The sequence below is a fragment of the Grammomys surdaster genome, unplaced genomic scaffold, assembly GCF_004785775.1.
Source record: "Grammomys surdaster isolate TR1022 unplaced genomic scaffold, NIH_TR_1.0 215, whole genome shotgun sequence".
Taxonomy (NCBI): Eukaryota; Metazoa; Chordata; class Mammalia; order Rodentia; family Muridae; genus Grammomys; species Grammomys surdaster.
The window spans coordinates 4059877-4083015 of NW_021604660.1; the positions used below are offsets into that span (position 1 = coordinate 4059877).

Sequence of the window (23139 nt, forward strand, 5' to 3'; positions counted from 1 at the left end):
AATCAGTAAATAGCCTAGTTAAATGAATAGATCATTTTCTAATGGAGAAATGCAAATAGCCATAAATACTTGAAAAATTTGGAAAATATTAATTTGAATTTTTTTATATTCCATCTTACTCCAAGCAGAATGCCTCTTTTTAAAAAAATCATATGGCAAGAAATACTGATGAGGACATGGGGAAGATCAGTTCCATATCCATAGAGGTCCTCAAAGAACTGAAAGTAGGAATCCATGTGATTCAGTCATACCAATTTGGACATATACTTGAAGAACTCCTAAGTCAGCACACCACAAAGATACTTTTTACATTCATGTTTATTGTTAACTATTTACAGTAACACAGACATGGGACCAGCCTAGATGTATATCAAAGATGGATAAAAATATATGTAAACCACATTACATGGAATTTTATGCAGCCACAACGAAATCTGAAGACATAACATATTCAGATAAATGGATGGACTCTTATATATGGAACCTAAATTTAAAATTGTGTGTGTGTGTGTGTGTGTCTGTGTGTGTGTCTGTGTGTGTGTCTGTGTGTGTGTCTGTGTGTAGGTCATGACACTGGGAATGGGATCATGAGAGGGAAGGAAGAATCCTGGGGGAGAGATGCAAGGGAAGAGAATAACCACGAGCTAAGTGTGACAAATGTATGGTGATATTGTAATGAAACTTACTACTTTTGTGCTATTTTTATGCTAATCAGAGGAAAAATGAATAGGAAAATTAATATTAATGGTTACTTATGATAAGTATTCTTTGCTTTGAGATGGTCGATGGACACTATAGTGAGGAAAGGATGTTTATTTTGCATCATAGTTATCAGTTAAATTTAAGTATCTATATCGTTTTGATAGTTTACTTTTTATTATAGTTGTTTATATTCATGTATATAGCATTACTGAATCAGTATATTTAAATATTTTGTTTCAGTCTCAGGAAATCAGTTCTACAGGTCAATACTAACAGTGGTGAGCTAGAGTTAGATTCCATCAAAGACATGGTCGCCAGAGGTCCTTCTCCAAATGCCAGCCACAAATGAGACCCCAGGTCACATCCATCAGGCAATTTTCACAACTATGTTCATAGAAAAAATAATTTAACCTAACTTGGAAGTCAATACAGGAAAAGAAGTAGTGTTTGTAAAAATTTAATTTCTGAGGAAAAAATTAAAAAAGCAAAAGTGAATATCTGCTATTTTTGTGGAAAGGATATCTTTCCTCTTAATTTTTCTCTAGAGAAAACTTTCTATTGAGCTTTGAATATGCAGTTCAGAAATTAATACATAGATTTCCATTTGTTTACACACATATATTATATATATTATTGTGTTGTAAATAGCTTCTTTCAGTCTTGCTTTTTCATGTGTGTGTGTGTGTGTGTGTACACGTGCACATGTATGTATGTGCAGTGTGCTTAGATGTTTGTGTAGGCCTGAAGTTGATCTTAGTTGTCTTCCCAGATCTTTCTCCCCTTTATTTATTGGGGCAGGATCTCTAACTGAACCAAGGTTATCCAATTCCAGCTAATCCATCTAGCCAACTTGCTCTGGGGATCCTCTGTCTCTTTATCTTTGATGCTACAAGAGCTACCATGCCTGCCTGACATGCACGGGTTCTGGGGATTTGAATCTGCTCTTTGGGTGACAAGCACTTTATATTCTGAGACATTTCTCCAACCCCATGGTTTTCTTTCTTTTTCTTTCCTTTTCTTTTTTTCCTTCAGTGGGTGAGATAAGACAAAACTTTACATGTGTAAAAGTATCAGCATACCAAAAGTTTTCTTCACTGTTTCTTAGAAAAGTTGATTCTTCGTAATACAATTTCACTTCATGTTTTGCAGGCAGAAGCAACAAATTAACCACCTCCATGAAAGGATAAGGGATAATGAACTACGGGCCCAGCATGCTATGCTAGGGCATTATGTAAATTGTGAAGACTCCTACATGAGTAGTTTACCGGTAAGACTTAGAACACTTTGTAGTGGACTAGTGAATCTCTACTTGTAGTATATTCTATTTATAACCGTAGAGCACCTTACATCAGTGCTCTAAATAACAGTGAGTCTGTAGAGTATGTTTGCATAGTTCATGCCCGCTACTTTCTTCCTTCTGTTCTGTCTCAGTCTTCCCCCCCACACACAGAATGCACTCTCTTCAGCGTCTGGATGGCCTTCCAGTGATGCATATCACACACAGGTAAAAATGCATTGCAGCTCTGTACATTTACAAAACTCCTTAGGCATATGCACATTGCTTTGTTCTCTACACTTACATTTATTTTCTATAGACATCATAATATATTCAACCATCTCTGACTCATGACAATTAAGGTTGTTTGGTATCTGGGTATATTATAAATGATGTCACAATGAATAACCTTTTATAAACATTGCTTTGCTTCTCACATGCATTTATCTTTGCAAATTAAAGTTCTGAGAAATGAGATTTCTGTTGTAAGTATACATATTTGTATGTTTAAATGTAGATTCTACATATGGCTTATTTTTCTTAATACAGTGAACTCCATTCATCCATTTTCCTGCAAATAACCATTTTTATTTTTCCTTACAGAGGAATAAAACCATCCTGTATGCATACATTTCAATTTTTTATCTGTTATTGATTGATATTTAGGTTTGTTCCATGTTTTGACTCTGGCAAATAGCACAACAGTAAGCGAGGGGGGGAAGGGGGGTATGACGTGTCTCTGGTATGCTTAGCTTCCTCCTGCTCGGGTGGTAGTGTTGGACCATATGTCAGCTCTGCGGTTACTTCTCTGAAGCACCTCTAGTCTGTTCTCAGAGCAGCTGCACCTGTTTAGCTTCCCACCACTGTGCTTAATGACTCTTCCTTCCCAGCTTTGCTGGCTTTTAAAAAAAATGATACTCCTTGTGACTGGAGTGAGAGAGGACTTCATTGTATGCATTCCCCTATTGCTGAAATGTTGATAGTTTCTTTAAATATTAGCCATTGTATTTTTTCTTTTGAAAATTATTCATTTGCTTGTTTATTGCTTAACTTGGTGTGATTTTCTTGTTTCTTGTACATATTTTATCTTGTACATATCTCTTTGTGCCATTATCATGCTAATTTTGTTACTGTAGTATAATTTGAGGTTAGCTGTTATGGGTCCTTCAGTGTTGTTCTTTCTTCTTAGAATTGCTTTTGCTATTTAGGATTTTTGGTGCTTTCATATTTCATTTTTTTCTAGTTCTGTGAAGAATTACAGGATTCTTTTAAAGAAAAGAATTGCACTGTTAGTAATTTAACCATCTCCATAGTTTTAATTCTGCCAGTCTGTTAGTATGGTGTCAAGGGTGGGAGGGGGGGTTGTCTATCAGTGTGCTAGTCTCTTTTGAAAACTTTTCAATTTCTTTTCTTCCATGTTTGAACGTTTTAATTGTAAATGTCCTTGACCTCCCTGATTAAGTTTATTACTGGAGATTTTTGTTGGTTTGGGTTTTTGGAGTTATAAATGGAGCTATTATAAATACTATAAATGGGATTTTATTATCCTGATTTCTTTTGTGGCATGTTCATTATTTGGGATATAGGAAAGCTACTTTAAAAACCACTTTGTTGATAGTGTTTTTATCAGCTTTAGGATTTTTCTTGTAGAGTTGTTGGGGTCTTGTAAGTATGGAATCATGCCATGTGTAAACAGGGGTAGTTTGACTTCTTCCATACTATTTGCATGTATTTATTTTCTTGTCTTATTGCTAAGACCTCAAGACTTTTGTTGCTTAAGAGGGTGGATATTACTCTCATTCCTGATTTTAATGCAGATGATTTCCCAGTTAGTATTGGCTTTAGGTTTGTTGTATGTACCCTTTATTATGTTGAGATGAGTTCTTCTGTTTCTAGTTTCTTTGGAGATTTTATCATGAAGGGCTTTTCTGCCCTTCAGTCTATTAATGTGTTATTTATATCTACTGTTTTATATATGTTGATTCATCCTTGTATTTTCTGGAAGGAGACAACTGGATAATGGTGTATTATCTTTTTCCTATATCCTTGAGTTAGTTTCCAAGTTTTTTTTTTGATAACTTTCAGATATAGGTTCATCGGAGTTACTGGCCCATGGGTTGATGTTTTGTTCTCATGTGACTTTGCGTCAGGTATGCTGGCTTTGTAGAAGTGGCTTGGTGGTGTTCTTCTCATTTCTGTTCTGAAGACTAGCTTGAAGAGTGTTAGCATTAGCTTTTCTTTAAAGGTTTGGTAGACTTCAGGGAGGGTTTTGTCTGGTTCTGGGCTTTCCTTTTGTGGGGAACTGTTAATGCTGCAGGGTAGTTTTTTCTCATGGATATGTTTATATCTTTTAGTTTTAATTTTGAGTTATGTGTTTGGGAGTTTATTTCTGGTAGATTTTCTACTATAAATTATCAGTTTGAAAGTATTTCCCAATGATCATCTGAATCTCAGTAGATCTGGTAGCAACTCCCTTTAATCTTCATTTTTATTCATTTAGGTCTGCTTGGTTATGATGAGTAGGACTATCTCACCCTAAGATGAGGTTTTAATTGCTGTCATTTTGTTGGCTCTTTTTCTGGGTAATTAGATATGCTTTGTTCTTTTTATAATTATTTTCTCTCTGGCGTTAGAGGTTTACTATGTTGCAAATAATGGATTTGTTCCTAGTTCTCCTTTATCCATGTCTTCTTCCAGTGACATTTAACCTTTCCCTGTTCCTGCGGTTGAGACAGTTTTGTCTTCCAGGTATGCACATCGTGCCCAGAAGGTTGAGCTTGTGCATGCTCCTCTTTCTTTACTCTGATTTACGCTACTGCTGGGCTTCACTGGGCTGCCAGTGCCATCGTCAGTAGTTTTTCTTCTTTTCATACTAGTAGTCTTTGCTCACCAGTTTTAGCTTTGTAGTGTCTGGGGTAGACAAGTTCTCCCATTCTCTAAAACCTTGTTTATAAACTCTGGGGTAGCTAATGCCACATGTGGGAAGGTATCTCCCAAATGCATTAGAAGTCAGGAAGCAAACACAGCACTGTGATGTATTATAGGCAGCCCTGACTGTACTTTCAGAACCCACTCAGCATTAATTATTGCTTGCCACAAGGATGTGGCTATGGATGCCATTATAATCTTTTGTACTTCAGCCTCTTGGTCCATGCCACTGAACTTTATGATTATGGGTAGCTCTAGAGGTTGATGCACCACCCACTGACCTCAAAGTCAGTACTTGTCAGACCACAAGGTTCCAAGGTGCTGAGGTCACTGACTTGATATTCAAAAAAGGGTTACAATGCTCTGCACCTCTTACTGCCTGGGTCCCCTGCCACTGGCACTTTCATACTTGTCCCTGTCTGGTCCTTTCTTTTCCATTGTTAACATAGCTGCCTCTTACCTTGGGGCTCTCAGATTGACTTCTGTCTCCCTGAATTACAACTGTAAGTTCTTAGTTCACAAATCCCCAGAGTAGCTCAGTTGGATACCCCTCCAAGCTGCGTGGAGTGACAAAATGGAACTTCTCCCCACTGCTGACCCATCCTAACAAACAAACAAACAAACAAACAAACAAACATCTCAAAAGTCATTCTCACCAAAACCCACAAGTGGATTTGCAGTTTGCAGGAGCTGTGCTCTGTCTTGTGATTGGGACTCCATGTCTCTTTTCAGCAGGCTGCCTGGCTTCCACTCTGGATGAAGCTTCTTACTCACATAGCCCTTCTGTTTCTCCCAATTCTTATCTGTCCTGTTATTCAATTTGTTACTTTCTAGCTACTCTCTTTGGTTTGGAATCATCCTACCCTGATTCTTCTGAACTATGTCACATAGAAGCAAGTTTTAATTTGCCATCATTGGACGCTGGATAAAACTCACTACAAAGACTTTCCAGTTGACAAAATAATGAACTCCAAAAATCTTAATTAAAAATACTCTGATGCAGAGCTGGAGTGATAGCCCCAAGATTAAGAATACTTGGTGCTCTTGCAGAAGACCCAGGTTGAGTTCCATGCACCCACTTGGTTGTTCACAAGTGTCTGAAATGCCAGTTCCAGCAGATCTGATCCTCACTGCTGTCTTCTGTGGTCACTGTGTGTGTGTGTGGTGCCCTTACACAGATGCAAAGCACTCATATACAAAACAAACACACTGTGTGCATGTGGTGCCATTATATACATGTAGACAAAACACTCATGTACAAAACAAATACACTGATGATCACTCTAATAGAAAGGTTTTGTTTGTAAATTCCATTCCTTTCATTTCTTTATGTTTTTACTATGAAGTTTTCTTAATTCTACTGAATATTTTATAAATGAGTTTCATCTTTATAGGTGATCCTTTTTAACATCCAACATCCAAAGTACAATGTTAAACTTTTGACATCCAAAACTGATAGTTTCTGAATTCATAGTTCTTAACATAGAACATGTCTATCTCTTCCTTCCTGATATATTTTTTGTTTTCAATTGAAATTACACTACTTTCCCCTCTCCCTTTCCCCTCCAGCCCCTCTTACCAGCCTCCTACAAAACCTTTCCATATCTTCCACTTTAAAATTGATGTTTATTGCTTTGATAGTATTTGTTTCATGAATATGTATATATTTGTATGCACAAATATATATAAATAAAACCTGCTGACTATTGCTTTGATAGTATTTGTTTCATGAATATGTATATATTTGTATGCACAAATATATATAAATAAAACCTGCTGACTTCTGTGAGATATATACATATATATGCTTTCAAGGCTTACCACTCTTCATTAAACAACCAATAGGGTGCTCATCTCTGTGAGAGGCTAATTATCCTTCTCCCAGTAGGCAATAGTTACCCCGTAGTTCTTTGTCAAGGGATGGAAGCCTATGAAAACTTTCTCTTCTATATTAACAGACCCATTGATGTTGTTGTTGTTTGGCTGTTGTTTATACAGCAATTTCTAGGAGAGATTGTTTCACTGCAGATTTCTTGCTATTCTGGCTATTAAAATTTCTCTGGCTCCTTCTTCTGCAATGTTCCCTGAGCCACACCTGTGGGAGCTGTAATGCAGATGTATCCACTGGAGATAGGCTCCACATGATCTGTAAAGGACTATGACCAGGGAATAGAACTATGAATAAGCCTAGCTTGCCTGTATAATCCATGGGAAGAGAGACATATAGGGTCTGTGATGTCTTAAACTTAGACTGTCACTTTTTTTCAATTATTTCTTTCACTTTAAGGGGGCTTTTTCCTCCATTAAAACTCATTTCCATATTTTTCTATAGGAATTGCCCATTTTTTTTTTCCAAAAGAAAAATACTGTTGATCTTTTTATTGGGATTAAAAAGTGACAAATGAACATTGTTGGGACATAACATGCTTTTTATTGTGGAATAATTTTTTATTTTTTTTGTTAAGGTCTCTATTCCTAGATGTCAAAACTCATTTGAAGTGGATATTTTCTTCATGTATTTGTAAAAAATTAAGCTAATTAGACATTGAAATCAGAAAATGCTAAAAACCAAGTAGCTACAGGCTTATGCAAGTTACAGTCATTAACATAGTGATCTAGCTTTCTTTTTTAAACTTTGATTCCACATAGATCACAATATTTTATTACTGTGTAATCTACTTTGGTTTCAGTTACAAACAGCAGGTCCCTGTGGGATAATCCTGAGATTGACAGTATAGCTATGCAAAAGTATTGTGCTAAAGAACTAGTGGAATTTGCATTGAAAAAAGTATTTTTAGTAGAACCATCCAACATTTCATTATAACTTCATCCTGAATAAATATTCTTCTGGTATTATACAATTATTGCACTAATTATATTAACAAAAGCGTGGGATTGCTTTGTTTTGTTTTGTTTTGTTTTGTTTTAAGGTATCAATCTGAATAGTGTTTGAGGCCAGTAGATGGCTCTCTAAGCCAGCTTATCAATGATTTGTTTTGTGGTTACCCCCATCCTGTATGATCTAGACTCATGCCCCCAGCTTCTCTATCACTTTCCTTTCCTATGTGCTTTATCTATTTTTTTAAAGATTTTTATAGTAATTTTGTGTGGTCCATTTATGGGTTAGTTTAGGGCCAGATGGTTTCTGTTTTAGAGTGTTACTAATTACTTATTTAATGAACTTCTTTACTAATGTATTAAAGGACTCCAAGTTTCTTTTGTATGTGAGTTCTGATAGTGTTCCATTTCACGGAGTTGATGAGGGTCTCAGGGAGTGGAGGAGCTCTATGGCATCTGGAGTTATGTTCCTTCTTTTGTATCTGACATTAGTCATTTCTGTCTCCTTTCATTGTCTTCTTCTGGCCTACCTCAAGAATTACTGATTTGAATTGTCTGTATCTCCTATTTTTAATTTCATTGATTTTTTTTGTTCTACTTTTCCGTTTTCACTTTGGATTTAACTTTCTCTACTTTTTCTAGCTTACTATAATTGGAGACTTAGTTGATTAATTTTACATCTTTCTTATTTATATTCAGTGGTATAATTTCCTCTGAGTACCCCTTTATCACACAATTTTTTTCACAAATGTTCAGTTGTACTTTAGCTGAGACTTTTTGTGTTTCCCTTGAGAATTCCTCTTTAAGTCATATATTATTGATCACTGCTTTATTTTAGAATGTCTCAATTGTGTGTGTGTGTGTGTGTGTGTGTGTGTGTGTGTGTGTGTGTGATTTCTAGTGCAACTTACCTGTGTTCAGATGGCAGGTATTTTGATGAGTTTTCAGCTTTTGGGGTGTGATTTATGAACCAGAATGCTGATTTCCTGGTAACTTTTTCGAAGAACTTGAGAGGTGTGTATTCAGGAATGAGTAATTTATGGATGTCAGTCATCTAGCTGTTTGATGGGCTGCAAGCAAGGATGTCTTCATTGACATTTGCCTTCTGTGGCTGACCATCCCTGATGAGCCTGAGTGCCTGCAGTGACTACAGTGGATTTATGTATTTCCTCACTCAACCCCAAGTATTTTGGTACACTTGTATGCTGTTAGGACTGTTTTGTATTGTTTGATAAGTGTTTCCCATATAAGACACACTGATAATATTCTGTCAATCTTTGTCCTTAAGTTGGTGCATTTAAACCAGGGATGTTTATAGTGATCATGGTATGGTTTATTTAATAAGCTACCATGTGTGTAAATATTTTCTATTGTTCTGTGTTACTCTGTTTTGGTGTAACACAGCTTTTCTCTCCTGTCATTTTAATTAAACATTTTATGTGAATATTTTCATTTCATTTCAATAGTGCTTCTTTTTGTTTGTTTTTGTTTTGTTTTTTTTTTTCGAGACAGGGTTTCTCTGTGTAGCCCTGGCTGTCCTGGAACTCACTCTGTAGACCAGGCTGGCCTCGAACTCAGAAATCCACCTGCCTCTACCTCCCAAGTGCTGGGATTAAAGGCATGTGCCACCACCACCCGGCTTCAATAGTGCTTCTTTAGTGTTTGCCCTAGACCTTGTGTACACATTTGTAACTGCTCTTAAGTCCAGTGTCAATAGCCTTGTTAATACGAGTGTTATATACGTATTTAGTAAATAATGACAGCTACATTCCCAGGCCTTGTTTTAGCACCCTCTTGTTCTTTTGCCTCTTTGTCTTGTTAGCCTTAATTATACACTTGATGAGGCCTAGAGTAATCTGAGAGGAAAGTCTGGTTTTTTTTTTAATTTTTAAAATTGTTTTAACCTTTTTTTATTAGTAACTTTTTAAAAAAATGTTAATCAAAGGCTTTATAAGTTTGGTAATGCTCAATAACAAGATGCTCAGACAATCAGAAGTGTAACCCAATACTCAACCTAGATATACCAACTACCTTTGACTGACGGAGACACATGAACCTCTCTCTCTCTTTCTCTCTCTCTCTCTCTCTCTCTCCCTCTCTCTCTCTTTCTCTCTCTTTCTCTCCTCCTGTCTCCGCCTCTCCTTCTCCTCCTCTCCTTCCTCTTCCTTTCTTTACTCTTCCGACCTTATCTCCTCCTACGTATCACCCTTCCTGTTAAAATAAAAAAAAACTTTTCTCTCAAAGTACAATTAGAGCATAACTATACCAATTTGTATCAGTAAAGTACAAGATAGACCTAATACCCAGTCCATCATTTTTTTGACTAAACAGAACCTCTGTCATCTCTGCTAACTAAAAGACTTAGTTCTGAACCTGACTTTTTTCTTGGCTTTAGAATGAATGTCAGCTGAAAACTATCCTTTCAAATCTTTTCTCTCAAAATAAATAGCTGGGATTGGCTATGAGACTATAAGTCTTCAACCACTTCAGAAATCCAGAATGACTGAATTAACTGAAATTATGGGAAACACAAAGCATAGCTTCTAAATCTTAGCCAATTTATAGAGACCGCTGAACATCTGGACAGTCCCTATACTGCAAAAATGTTGGAGCATCCAATCTTCAGCCTTCTGGGCCAGGATCATTTGACAGACCTAGTAATGCAGAATTATTAAGGGCTGATTACTCTGTCTTGGCAGATATAATCAGTCGACTATTCTGCAAGTGTGTCCTTTTCTGGACAGTAATTGGTCTTGTAGATGAAAAGAGGCAATTCTTGCCTAGTGGCTGTCTCACCACAACTGGAGTAACTCCAAAGATGCTCAATTTCTTCTTATAATCTAAGACAGGAAGCTGTCAGGAGCAGACATGTCTCTAATCAAAATGAACCTTAATGCAGAAATGTTTGTAACATCAATTCTGTGGACTTCTGACATTTTGAAAACCAACTATCCATGCAAGGCAATCTGGACTGTTGTCTGTTAACTCCTCTCAGCTATTTCTAAATAAAATATAGAAAACACCCTAACAATAAACTCAGAGCCATGAATTTGCTATAGGCCCTTAACTCACAGGCTAACCATCTCAAATCAGTTAAAAAAGTTAAAGAAGGACTGGGTTTAAGCCTTATATTCCTAAATGTGTTATATAGGCACAATGCCTATGAGAGTAACAATATTAATCTCACTTTTATATCAATAAGAAACTTGTACCAATGAAAACCTTAAATTTGAAATCAAAGTAAATTTTGTACCATTTAAGAAATTATAACTTCAGCTTAATAACAGTTATACAGATTTCTACCAGTAGGTTATGGCTATGCAATAAATGCTATTCCTCCATGTTCCAACAAAACTACTACTTTTCCCTAGAAATACAGCCCCAATATTAACTACCTCAGTCCCCAAGCCCAGGGAATAGGGGCGCCGACTCTTCATTAACTTCTTCAAGCTGGTTATGGGCGTTGAGATATTAGAAGAGGGGCAGGGGGAAGTGTAAATTGATAAGCCTCTGACATCTGTGTCTTCACTGCATTCAGCTGTTAGTCCAGGATATCAGAGGTTTGAGCAGGTCTGCTCAGTTTGCTTGATGAGTAGATACACCAAGGCTATGTATTCTGCAGTATACAATTCTCAAAACAAATTTTAGTATCAAGATAATTTTTTGTTTGAATTCTTGAATCTAGTCTTCTGGTGGCCTGCCTCTGTCATGTCTAATCCATATAATTCTGGGAGTTTCTATGAGAGTGTGCTCCCACCATCCTCTCATTCCTGCCTCCCTGCTCTCGAATTCCCCAACACTAGGGAATCCAAACTTTCAGGCACCAAGGCCCTTCCACTGATGCCTGACAAGGCCACCCTCAACTACCTATACAGCTGGAGCCATGAGTCCCTCCCTTTGTGTTCTCGGGCTGGAGGTTTTAGAATGGCTACTCCAACTTGTTTCTTAGGACTATTTGCTTGAAAAATTGTTTTCCAGCCTTTTACTCTAAGGTAATGTCTGACTTTGTCACTGAGGTGGGTTTCCTGTATGCAGCAAAATGCTGGGTCCTGTTTATGTATCCAGTCCGTTAGCTTATGTTTTTTTTTTGGAGGGGGGGGATAATTGAGTCCATTGATGTTAAGAGAAATTAAAGAACAGTGATTGTTGCTTCCTGTTATTTTTTGTTATTAGAGGTGGAATTATCTTTATGTGGCTATCTTCTTTTGGATTTGTTGGAAGAGGATTACTTTCTTACTCTTTCTAGGGTATAATTTCCCTCCTTGTATTGGAGCTTTCCTGCTATTATCCTTTGTAATGCTGGGTTTGTGGAAAGATATTGTGTAAATTTGGTTTCATCGTGGAATATCTTGTTTCTCCATCTATGGTAATTGAAAATTTTGCTGGGTATAGTAGCCTGGGCTGGCATTTGTGTTCTCTTAGGGTCTGTATAACATTTGTCCAGGATCTTCTTGCTTTTATAGTATCTGGTGAGAAGTTTGGTGTTATTCTGATAGGTCTGCCTTTATATGTTACTTGATCTTTTTCCCTAACTGCATTTAATATTCTTTATATGTTTTGTGCATTTGGTGTTTTGATTATTATGTGACGGGAGGTATTTCTTTTCTGGTCTAGTCTATTTGGCGTTCTGTAGGCTTCTTGTATGTTTATGGGCATCTTGTTCTTTAGGTTAGGGAAATTTTCTTCTATAATTTTGTTGAAGATATTTATTGGCCCTTTAGGTTGGGAATCTTCACTCTCATCTATACCTATTATTCTTAGGTTTGGTCTTCTCATTGTGTCCTGGATTTCCTGGATGTTTTGTGTTAAGAACTTTTTGCATTTTGTGTTTTCTTTGACAGTTGTGTCAATATTTTCTATGGTATCTTCTGCACCTGAGATTCTCTCTTCTATCTCTTGTATTCTGTTGGTGATGCTTGCATCTATGACTCCTGATTTCTTTCCTAGGTTTTCTATCTCCAGGGTAGTCTCCCTTTGTGATTTCTTTATTGTTTCTACTTCCATATTTTATGTTCTGGATGGTTTTGTTCAATTCCTACACCTGTTTGGTTGTGTTCTTTTGTAATTCTTTAAGGGATTTTAGTGTTTCCTCTTTAAGGGCTTCTACCTGTTTACCTGTGTTCGCCTCAAATTCTTTGAGAGTGTTATTTATGTCCTTCTTAAAGTCCTCTATCATCATCATTAGAAGTGATTTTAAATCTGAATCTTGCTTTCCTGGTGATATGGGGAATTCAGGACTTTGTAGTGTGGGAGAACTAATTTTCTGATGATGCCAAGTGCCCTGGGTTGCTGATGCTTATGATATTGTGCTTGCCTTTCACCATCTGGATCTCCTTAGTGCTACCTGCCCTATCTCTGACTGGAGCCTGTCTTTCCTATTATCTTGATTCTTTCATAGCTGTGTGGGGTAGGTGTTACTACTGGGGTTAGAGCTGGGGCCCAAGATCAGCTCAGTGCCCAGGCCCAGATCAGAAGGAACCAGTGCTCCGGGCCAGGAGTGAATTCCTGGGTCCCAGTGAGTCCCCATTACTCCCTGTTTGGGGCAGGTGTTGCTGTCTCATTACCTAAGATACTGCCCAGGTTAGAGCTCCTGGGAGGCCGACTTCCTCTGGGTTTTGTGAGATTCGGTGCAGAGCTGCCACTTGGAATCTGTTCAGTGCTCGGTCCCAGATGGGAAGGCAAGAGGAAAGTCTTGATTGAGGAATTGCCTAGCTCAGATTTTTGTGGCCCTGCCTGTGCAGTGTTGTCTTGCTTATTAAAGTAGAATATTGTGAACTGCACTATCCCTAGGCAGATGGTTCTGAATTATGTATGAAATCTAGTTAAGCATGACCCTTATACTGAGCCAGAGAGAGTGCCAGCAAGCAGTTTCCTGCCTCAGTTTCCTGTCTTGGATTCCTGCCTTGATTTCCCTTGATGATGGATTCTGACCTGGAAGCATTAGACAAATAAATTCTTTCCTTCCCAATTTGCTTTTGGTCAGAGTGGCTTATCTAGTAACAGAATGAAACTACGACTGTTCTTTCTTTTCCTGTCACCAAAACTAGGCACCCACCTAAATGTAGAGAATACAGAGATTTATAAAACCTGAAAAAACTGATTTATTTATCCAAAACTATTTTTGTGTTATTATTTCTTAGAAATTGAGATTCACCTCAGTATTGGGAGTTCTTTTGTAATGTCCCCAAATGTGTTTTCAGTTTTCTTTTTATTTCTCTCGTGTAACCTATCACACTCTGAGTGTATGCTCTGCCTTTGCTTTAATATTTCTTCCAGGATGTCTTTCTTTGTTCTTGGCAGATGTCTTAGGGCTTTTATTGCTGTGTTAAAAGACCATGGCCCACAGCACTTCAAGAGGAAAGTGTCAGGGCAGGAACTCAAGACAGGGGCCTTGAGACAGGAGCTGAAGCAGAAGCCTTGGAGCAAGGCTGCTTGCTTCCTTTTATCTCCGGGGTTGCTCGGTTTGCTTTCTTTTTAAGAGTTTATTTATTTACATTCTAGCCATTCCACCCCCTCCCCTCACTGGGTCCTATCTCCTGCTGATTAGTGGGTATTAGCCAAGAAGTACAGAATACCTAGGATACAACCCACAGACTATAAGAAGTGTAACAACTAGAAAGGCCCAAGTGAGGATGCTTAATTCCACTTAGAAGGGGAAGGAGGCAGAGGGAAGGAAGGACCTGGGTGGGAGAAGGGAGGGGGAGGGGAAAAGGGGACCAAGATCAGATATGGGGGAGGGCAGGAGAGAAGCCCAGAGGGCTAAGAGAATGAATGGAGATAAGCAGCTTCGAGGTAGGGGGTGGCAGGTAGGGGGACCCTCTAGAGAGAACCAGATACCCCACAGGTATGGCACTCTCAGGACTCATTGAAGGTGACCTTAGTCAAAATGCCTAACACTGGGGAGAGGAAACTCAGTCAGTTTGCTTTCTTATTTACCCCCAGGACCACCTCCATATGAATGTCAATGCCTACAGTAAGCTGGACCCCTCCAATCAATCATTAATCAAGACAGTCCCTGCAGACTTGTCTATGGGCTAATTTTATGGAGTCATTTTCCCAATTAAGATGCCCTATTGCTAAATATGTGTAGGTCTATGTCAAGTTCACAAAAAACAAAACAAAAAAACCCCAACCCCCCCAAAACAAAAATAATCAACACAGCAGAATTCACCTATTTTTAAAGAAATGTCTCAAAAGCCACTATCCTACTAAAGCACAGTTATTATTCATTTTCCAAATGTTATCTTCATTTCCCTCTTCCTCAGTACTTTGTACTTGATGTGACCTTTATTTGGCCACCTCATTATATTGTTTCCTGTGCTATAGTTGTCTAAGGGCTTTTCCGTTAAAATTTGAATTCATAAAGGCTAGTGCCAGAGTATGCAGAGTATTCCTGCTCACAGCAAATTGAATGAATGCCTACCTTTTAGCAAAACCGTAGCGCCTTAAGACCTTGTTCAAAGTCACTTCTGTATACTACCTTTCCCTTGCTGCTGCATCTGCCACCACCTTAGTATTTTAGTCTCAATTGTGTTTTTTAAAAATTTTTTCTGTAACCTTTAAAATCTTGACCTACAAGGGGTATACTTTGTAAATATATGTTGAATTAATAGCAGATTCTTTGTTAATTTAATGCTTTCAGTTTGATTCATCTAAAGGAATATATGTATTTTCCGGTCCATCCCTTCCGGATTTTAACCCAAGGGGGAATCACCTTTTTCTATAGAAGAGTTTGCATCAAACCTTTCTAAATGGAAGAAACCATATTTTTTTATTCTATTATTGTTTTGAGCACTTGTATGGTGCCAGGCATGATCTTAGACAAGTATATGATCACCACCCTGCCATGGACAAAACCCTTGACTTTATGAATCTTAGTTATTGAGCCAGTATATTAATGCTTATTGAGTTTAAGCAGTTGAATGATTACTTATGAAGAAAATATTTATTCATGCATTTTTTGAGACAGGGCCTTAACTATATATAGTTCACTCTGGATTAGATCTTCTAACCCTCTGTCCTTCATTTTCAGTGTTGGAATTATGAGAATTTACTACCACACTCCACTTTTTTGTGTTTAATTATTTCCCTATAAGTTTTACTTGTATAGGATGAAGGTGTGTAATATATTATGTTTGTTTTTAAGTATGCTTTTAAGCCAAATAGTAGCTGCCTTTTTTATTGAATTTTTGCTGTTTGCTAGAAGCTTGCATACTTTTTGTTCAGTAAACATTGTAAAGTGGCTTTATTATTTGTATTTCATAGATGAATAAACCAAGACTTACAGATACTTATGTCCTTTAATCCTGGTCTGTATCTAGGAAGCAGAAGGCCAAGAGTATAACAGGAGGCCAGTCTGCTTTTAAAGCTTAACAGTGTTGATTGCACTGTAACCCCTTTCTGCTTTGTAAACTGAAGACTTATATACTGTTTTTTCCCCCCTCAATAGCCTCAATATGAGAGCAGTTCAGGCCAGACTCCATTTACAGAGCAACCATTGTCCCATCCCCACCAAGAAGAACTTGAGCAAAAGCTAGCATCTACCGAGAAAGAAGTTTTGCAGCTCAATGAGTTTCTCAAACAAAGAATAAGCCAATTTAGTGAAGAAAAGAAGAAATTAGAAGAAAAGGTGAGGATTTTGTAAACTATTGTGGTGGATCAATTGCTTTCATCGAAAAGGATGTTTATCATTTGCCCTGTTTCAGGCAAATTTTATTATAGTAAAATGCTATATGCACCAGCTTTCAAGAAATATGTGCTAGCAGCACAGATTTAAGCATCTAGTTGAGGAATAAAGTCTCTATTGTGCCTTTCTAACTAGTACTGAAACTTCCTAAAGCCAATTGCCCACACCAGTGACTCTTCCTTTTCCTTATTGTATTTCCTTGTTTCTTGGTCTTAAATAAAGTATAGGGAAATGAAGTGAAGGTTATTTTTTCAAAAGACCATTGCCTTAAGTTATTAAGTTGAAGCCCCTTATTATGACTAAGTAGATTTTATGTCATTTATATGTGGTTTTGTGTATCTACAAAATATCTGTGATCCACAAATGAGAGAAAATACTCAGTATTTATCTTTATGCATCTGGCTTATTTTACTTAACAGAATATCTCCATTTGTATTCATGTTTCTTCAAATGATATAACCTCATTCGTTTTGGCTGAATTAAACTTCATTACACACACACACACACACACACACACACACACAAACACACAAATAAATACAATAATAAATAATAATAAATAATAAATAAATAAACACAAACACACGAGCAAGAGAGATAGAGACAGAGAGACAGAGATATCTGTGATATGTATGTATGTATTAAAACATCATATTACCTTCATCTGTTCATCTGCTAGTGGACACCTATGATGATTCTATAGGCTGTCTATTTTGAATAATGCTGTAATAAACACAGCCTTGGAGGTATTGCAGTGTGTTGACGTAAGAGTCTTTCAAGTATATGCTCAGGAGCAGTATAGGCTGGGTCATATTATAATTTCATTTTTGGTTTTATGAATGACTGCTGTACTGATTTTCATAATGTCTGGCCTAATTTACATTTCCTCCCCTTCTCCCTCATCCATGTCAGTATGTTTCTCATGTTTTCTTTATGAGAGCTGTTCTAAGCAGTGAAGTCTAGTCTCAGTTTTCATTTGCATATCCCTTATATGCTAAGAGTGATGAACACGTTGTTGTCATATATTTATTATCCCTTTATACTTCATCTTTTGAAAATAACCCACTCATTTCATTAGCCTGTTTATTTACTGGTTGTTTGTTTTCAACTGGTCTTACTTATGAAAGTGTGTTGTGAATACAAGATGTATAATTTAAAGTCAGTAGAGTCCAATGAGAACATAAAATCTGAAGTTAAACCTGAACAGACTGGGGTTTACTGGGAATGCCAACTCTACTGCTATAGTAGGTGTTAACTTTACACACGGTGCAAACTCACTTATGATACAATATAAAAATTGTATATATACAACGTACAATATAAAGATTGCTTTGAGCATGTAAGTTGCCTTTTTAGCCCCTTATTGGTTCTTAAATACTTGGTAAGTTTTCCTTTGCTTTTTGCTAGTTTTTAGTAACAAAATAATGGATCCATTTTGCTTTCTTATTTCATAAACAGTATTTTAATAGTGTTTTGAAAAATTACAAATTAGAATTTGTCCTCTCGAGATGAATATTTGCATTGGTGATTTAAAAAATATTTGTAGCTTTGTTTCTATGCTGTTTTGGATACCTAATAACCTTTTAAGATACAGACTTGTATCTTAAAATACAAGATTGTAGTTTTAAATGAGCATAATATTAAGTCATAAAAAGATGAATAGCCTCACCCATATTTGTATATTTATAAACAATAAAAATTATATCATTACTGCCACCTGTCTTTGTAGAATTTTTAAAATATCATCATTTATAAAAGCAAACAAATATCCTTCTTAATAAAGATATATAAAAGTTTTGAGAAGAAAAAGAATCTTAGAATGGATTAAAGCAGATCTGAATGCAGTTGATCTTTACTGTAACCTGAGACACATTGATCAATTCACTGATACCTGAGAAGGAAGCATTGATTTTGTAATTTTTAGTAACTCAAAACAACTGAGGATTCATGTTTTTCTTTAGTTGAAAACCAGAGATAGATACATCAGCAGCCTCAAAAAGAAATGCCAGAAAGAAGCTGAGCAAAACAAAGAGAAGCAGAGACGAATTGAGACCTTGGAAAAGTACCTGGCAGATCTTCCAACTCTAGATGACGTACAGAGTCAGAGTCTACAGGTAGTATGGCCAAACATGCACCTTTGACATGCTTCAAAGATGTTTTAGAGATCTAGCTACTTGGAAATTCCATCCTGCTCTTAAGATTCAAATTGATTCTAAAACTGTTTATAGAAAGATAAACCTTTTAATAATATACCTTTGTAATAATCCTATGTGGTACCTGTTTTAGGGTTCCATTTTTAAACTTTATTTTTTATTTATTGTGTGCATCTGTGACGTGTATGGAGGTCAAATGACAGCTTTGGAAAGTTGGTTCTGTTCTACCTTTTCTCGTTCCAGACATCAGAGTCACTCTAGTTTTGTTTTTCTCCAGTGTACTCTGGGATTGAAGGTTCTTCAAGACTTTTGAGTATCTTTATAGATGTTTTATTTTTCTCACTGTCCTTAATCTTACTGTAATTTTAATATATTCTGATATATAGTGTGTGTTCCCTCCTCTGGCTTCTATTTTCCTTTCTTAATAACTCATTAAAAGTCTCTTCCCAGTTCTGGTGAAGACTTTTGAAACATAAATTCAGTTCAATTATTTCAGTCCATGGATTTCCAACCTTGGCACAGACAACATCTGGGGAGCAGAAGCTGTTCTGTACAGTGTGCCTTGTCCACTGCAGGATGTGTGCACTGCAGGGTGTCTAGTCCTTGTAATCAGCCACTATGGCCTCTGCCTTCCAGGGGATCACAGTACTGCTTCCCTCTCCTAAAGAAAATGACAGTGGACATTTGGTCCATTCCTCATGGGGGTAAAAATCATCCGCAGCTGAGAATTATTTATATAATTTTAGGATGTTTGTATCAGAGATTCTTCATTTTGTTTTGATTTTCTGAATTATAAAAGTGTAAGTGAGATTATATAAAAGGAGGCACTTAGGGGCCATAGGAGATTACGTGAGCAGGACGAGTCAGCAGTAAATAAACAAAGCATGTGAGATCATAACACCTAGCATCCATTAAGAAACCCACTACAAAGAGTCATGCTGCTCCCGGAGCCAGCTTATAGCAGTGTTATTCACAATAGTCAGAAAACAGAACCAATGAGGTGCCTGCAAGGGGATAAATAGATACACAATAGATAGTACATACATAGAATATTATTGGGTCTTAAAAAGGAAGGAAATTGTGATACATTATTCAGCTTGAATAAACCTGGACAACATTTTATAGTAAAATAAGTAGAGTAAAATAAGCCAGCCATGAACAGGCAACATTGTATGATTATGTTACATGAGATGCAAAGGCAGTTAACCTCCCAAGACACAGAAAGTAGTGGAAGAGGATGCCATGGGATGGGGTGAACAGTGATTGGAAAGAAATGTAATAGGTACAGGGATGTTTGGTTAGTTCTAGAATTGTCAAAATAACAGTCTGGATAGACTTAATAACAGTCTGGATAGACTTAATGGTACAGGGATGTTTGGTTAGTTCTAGAATTGTCAAAATAACAGTCTGGATAGACTTAATACTAAAGAGTTATACATGCAGACATGGTGATGTTATGATGTTAAATTTTACGTTTTTTACGTTTGACCTCCCCTTATAAAAATAAGGTTTTAAAAATTTATGAACCTTTCTATGTTATAGAAAGTGTTTCCAGTCTTCTTCCCCATAGTTCCATTCTCCTGACATATTCACATAATAGATTACAAACAAAAAATCTGTTTAACCTGGAGAATAAAAATTATTTTAATGGCTGTATATTTAGTACTCCACACATCATATATAAACTGTAAACATGTTTCCTTAGCTTCAAGTTCTTGAAGAAAAAAACAAGAATTTGCAGGAGACTTTGATAGACACAGAGAAGAAGCTTGAGGAGATTAAGAAGCAATGTCAAGATAAAGAAGTACAGCTGCTGTGCCAGAAGAAGAAGGAAAAGGAGCTAGTAACTTCTGTTCAGAGGTAAGGAGGCCTCCTGTCTTCAGGGTCTGTAAGGTGCCAGAGTAATCAATCACAAGTGTGTTCTACTTAAATGGTACTACTGTTGTTAGCGTGCTTTTCTTGGAAGTGTGCTGCTTGGAACTGAAATTGATTGGTTCAGTTTTAATTCAGTATTTTGAAGCACGGGGCCAGCATCTTGCCAACAATCTTAGGTGAAAATAGCAAAGGAATGAGCAAACAAGTCAGTTCCACAAGTGTGGCCTGAAAATGCCACTGCAAACTGCTAAGTACCAGTGTTCCCTCAGAGAGTGCCAAAGGGGTTGCACAGTGAGGAACGTTGTAACTACTCACACTGTGCTCGAACTTTATTTTAAATCTAGAAAACTGTTACATGCATAAGTTTGTATTCTTTTTCTATTACTTTTGAACCTTATTGTTATTAGCCATGAATAGATCTAACTGCCCTCAAGAGTAAAATAACAAGACAGCAAAAACTAAGTGCAAGAAATCTAGTCTTCATAAATATATTAGTTAGAAGCTTACTATGTTCATAGGAATACTGTTTACTGTTATTTTTTTATCTGAAATATGTTTAGTTTTACTATTTTCTCTTAGATTTCAGTGCAGTAAACTCTGATTTCTGTTCTGATGTGAATTCCCAAAACTGTCACAGTTTTGAGTTTACATTTTCTCATATTTTTTTGCACTTTAATTTTTTATAAATTTGTCTCATACCAACTTTAGTCTTTAGAAAACTTCCTGATCTTCACTAATTCACACATTATCTTTGTTGATAAAAATAAAAACAGTGCCTGAGTTTTGTTTGTAGGCCACTGTGACCAAGGAAGCTTAAAAATGTGGAGCTTGAAACCATCATAGCAACCCTGGAAGATAACTAAATGCCATTGTCCCACTGTTTGCTTTTTCAGATTTGTGTCATTTTCTATGTTCTCTTTTGTTAGAACACTGAGCCACATACACTTCATTTGTGAAGATTAGTATAATGTATTCCAGAAAACATTTTCCATTTTAAACTCTATCTTGAGGCTGACAGAGATAATATCTTAGAAAATTACTCTTGCTTTTCAAGGCTATTTTTAACTCTTCAGTATTTATATTGACAGTGGCATCACTTAATGTTGAAGGGAAGGAATGGTATTGAGGATTCCTTGGCTCTAAGATAGTTCCTGTATTTCAAAGGATATTTCAGATATCTATGTGACTATGAATCATATCAATACATTTTATATAATGCTTCTAATCTTTTTACTTTTTAATTAAGAAATTGATAAATTAGAAATAAAAGCTTTTCATTGGAAATGAAAGTTTAAGTAATTCTGCTGTTCAAGAGCTTTCCTACTTTTGGAAATGGTCTTGCTACATAATTCAAACATGTATGCATGAAAGAAAACGTGGACATAACGTCCCTCCTTATTGCTGGCTCTTCTTTAAACTTTAAAGATTTCATATGTGCATGTGAGTGTATGTGTATATGACAGCTGGGGGTCAGCTTCTAGTATCACTCCTCTGGATCCATCCCGCTGGTGTTTGAGTCAGGATCTCTCAGTGGTCACGTGAAAGAAAGTTGCCACGTGAGCTAGGCTAGCTAGCCTTGAGCTCCAGGACCTGCCTGTCTCTATTGTTGTAAAAAATGTTCTTTCTCTCTCTCTTTAAAACAAACAAGCTAAACAAAACCAACACACACACACAGACACACACACACACACAAAGGGGGAGGCAAGCAACAGACCAATAAGATTAAAAAAAAACCCAAACAAAGCAAAATGAGACAAAAAGTTTAAATGAACACCATTGACTTTGTTTTGTGTTACCAGCTACCCCTGGGCATGGGGTCTGCCCTTAAGTGTGGCTGATATACTCAGTGGGGCAGTGTTGGAGGAAACGTATTTAATTTTAGTATATCAGAAGAGCTTCCTTTTGTTGCATCCTTTGTCATAACAGCATGGAAAACCTAAGTAAGGTTAGTTGTTAGCATGGTAAAGCCACATTGTTATTGGTGAAGGGAAAATAATTCTGCTGGCTTAGCAACAACAGTCCCTACAGCCAGACTTTGGCTACACTCAGAGTAAAGACAAGAGTCTTAATGTCCCTATCTTACAAGAGATACTCTGCTGGTCCAGTGTTTAAAGAAATGTTCATCTACAGAAGAAGGAAGGATCCAGGCTAGAGCACACAGCTGAGCTTTGTAAGATGGACTTCAGTGAGACAGAGCGACACTCTGACTTAGGTTCACCATCTCTAAAACCGTGACCAGCCTCTGTCTAGTGATTGCTCCTCTCATGTCTGTAAAATATCTAGCTGCTTATTTTTTATATAAATCTAATTAATTAAAAGTACTCATGAAGTTGATTTTTCTAAACAGCTTACAGCAAAAAGTAGAAAAATGCCTTGAAGATGGAATCCGCCTTCCCATGTTAGATGCCAAACAGCTTCAGAGTGAAAATGATGATCTCAGAGAGCAGAATGCAACAGCCAGTAAGGTGAGTAGACACTGAGAGCAGCCAGCATGTCTGTCCTGTGGGGCGGGTGTGTGCATCTTAGGGTTTTCTGTGTGGTTTATAATTTTAGTGATATTTAATAGCTTATAAAATATTTAGCTCGCTTAGATTTGGAAAGGAGATAGCAACTTAATAAATTATAAATTATTTAAATGTAAAAGCCACAACAGGAGATATTTTCCTTTACGTTACTCAAAA

At 36.8% G+C, this 23139-nt stretch overlaps 1 protein-coding gene across 3 annotated transcripts in view; it reads left to right on the forward strand.

Annotated features, from left to right (window-relative positions):
- Cep85l (centrosomal protein 85 like) overlaps positions 1 to 23139 on the forward strand; it is a 112624-nt gene that overhangs the window by 78261 nt on the left and 11224 nt on the right. For all 3 annotated transcript variants that reach the window (XM_028772602.1, XM_028772601.1, XM_028772603.1), the window contains 5 exons: positions 1852 to 1969; positions 16194 to 16373; positions 18392 to 18544; positions 20289 to 20443; positions 22806 to 22923. In XM_028772602.1, the coding sequence (XP_028628435.1) occupies positions 1852 to 1969; positions 16194 to 16373; positions 18392 to 18544; positions 20289 to 20443; positions 22806 to 22923 (724 nt within the window). The remainder of the gene's footprint in view (positions 1 to 1851; positions 1970 to 16193; positions 16374 to 18391; positions 18545 to 20288; positions 20444 to 22805; positions 22924 to 23139) is intronic.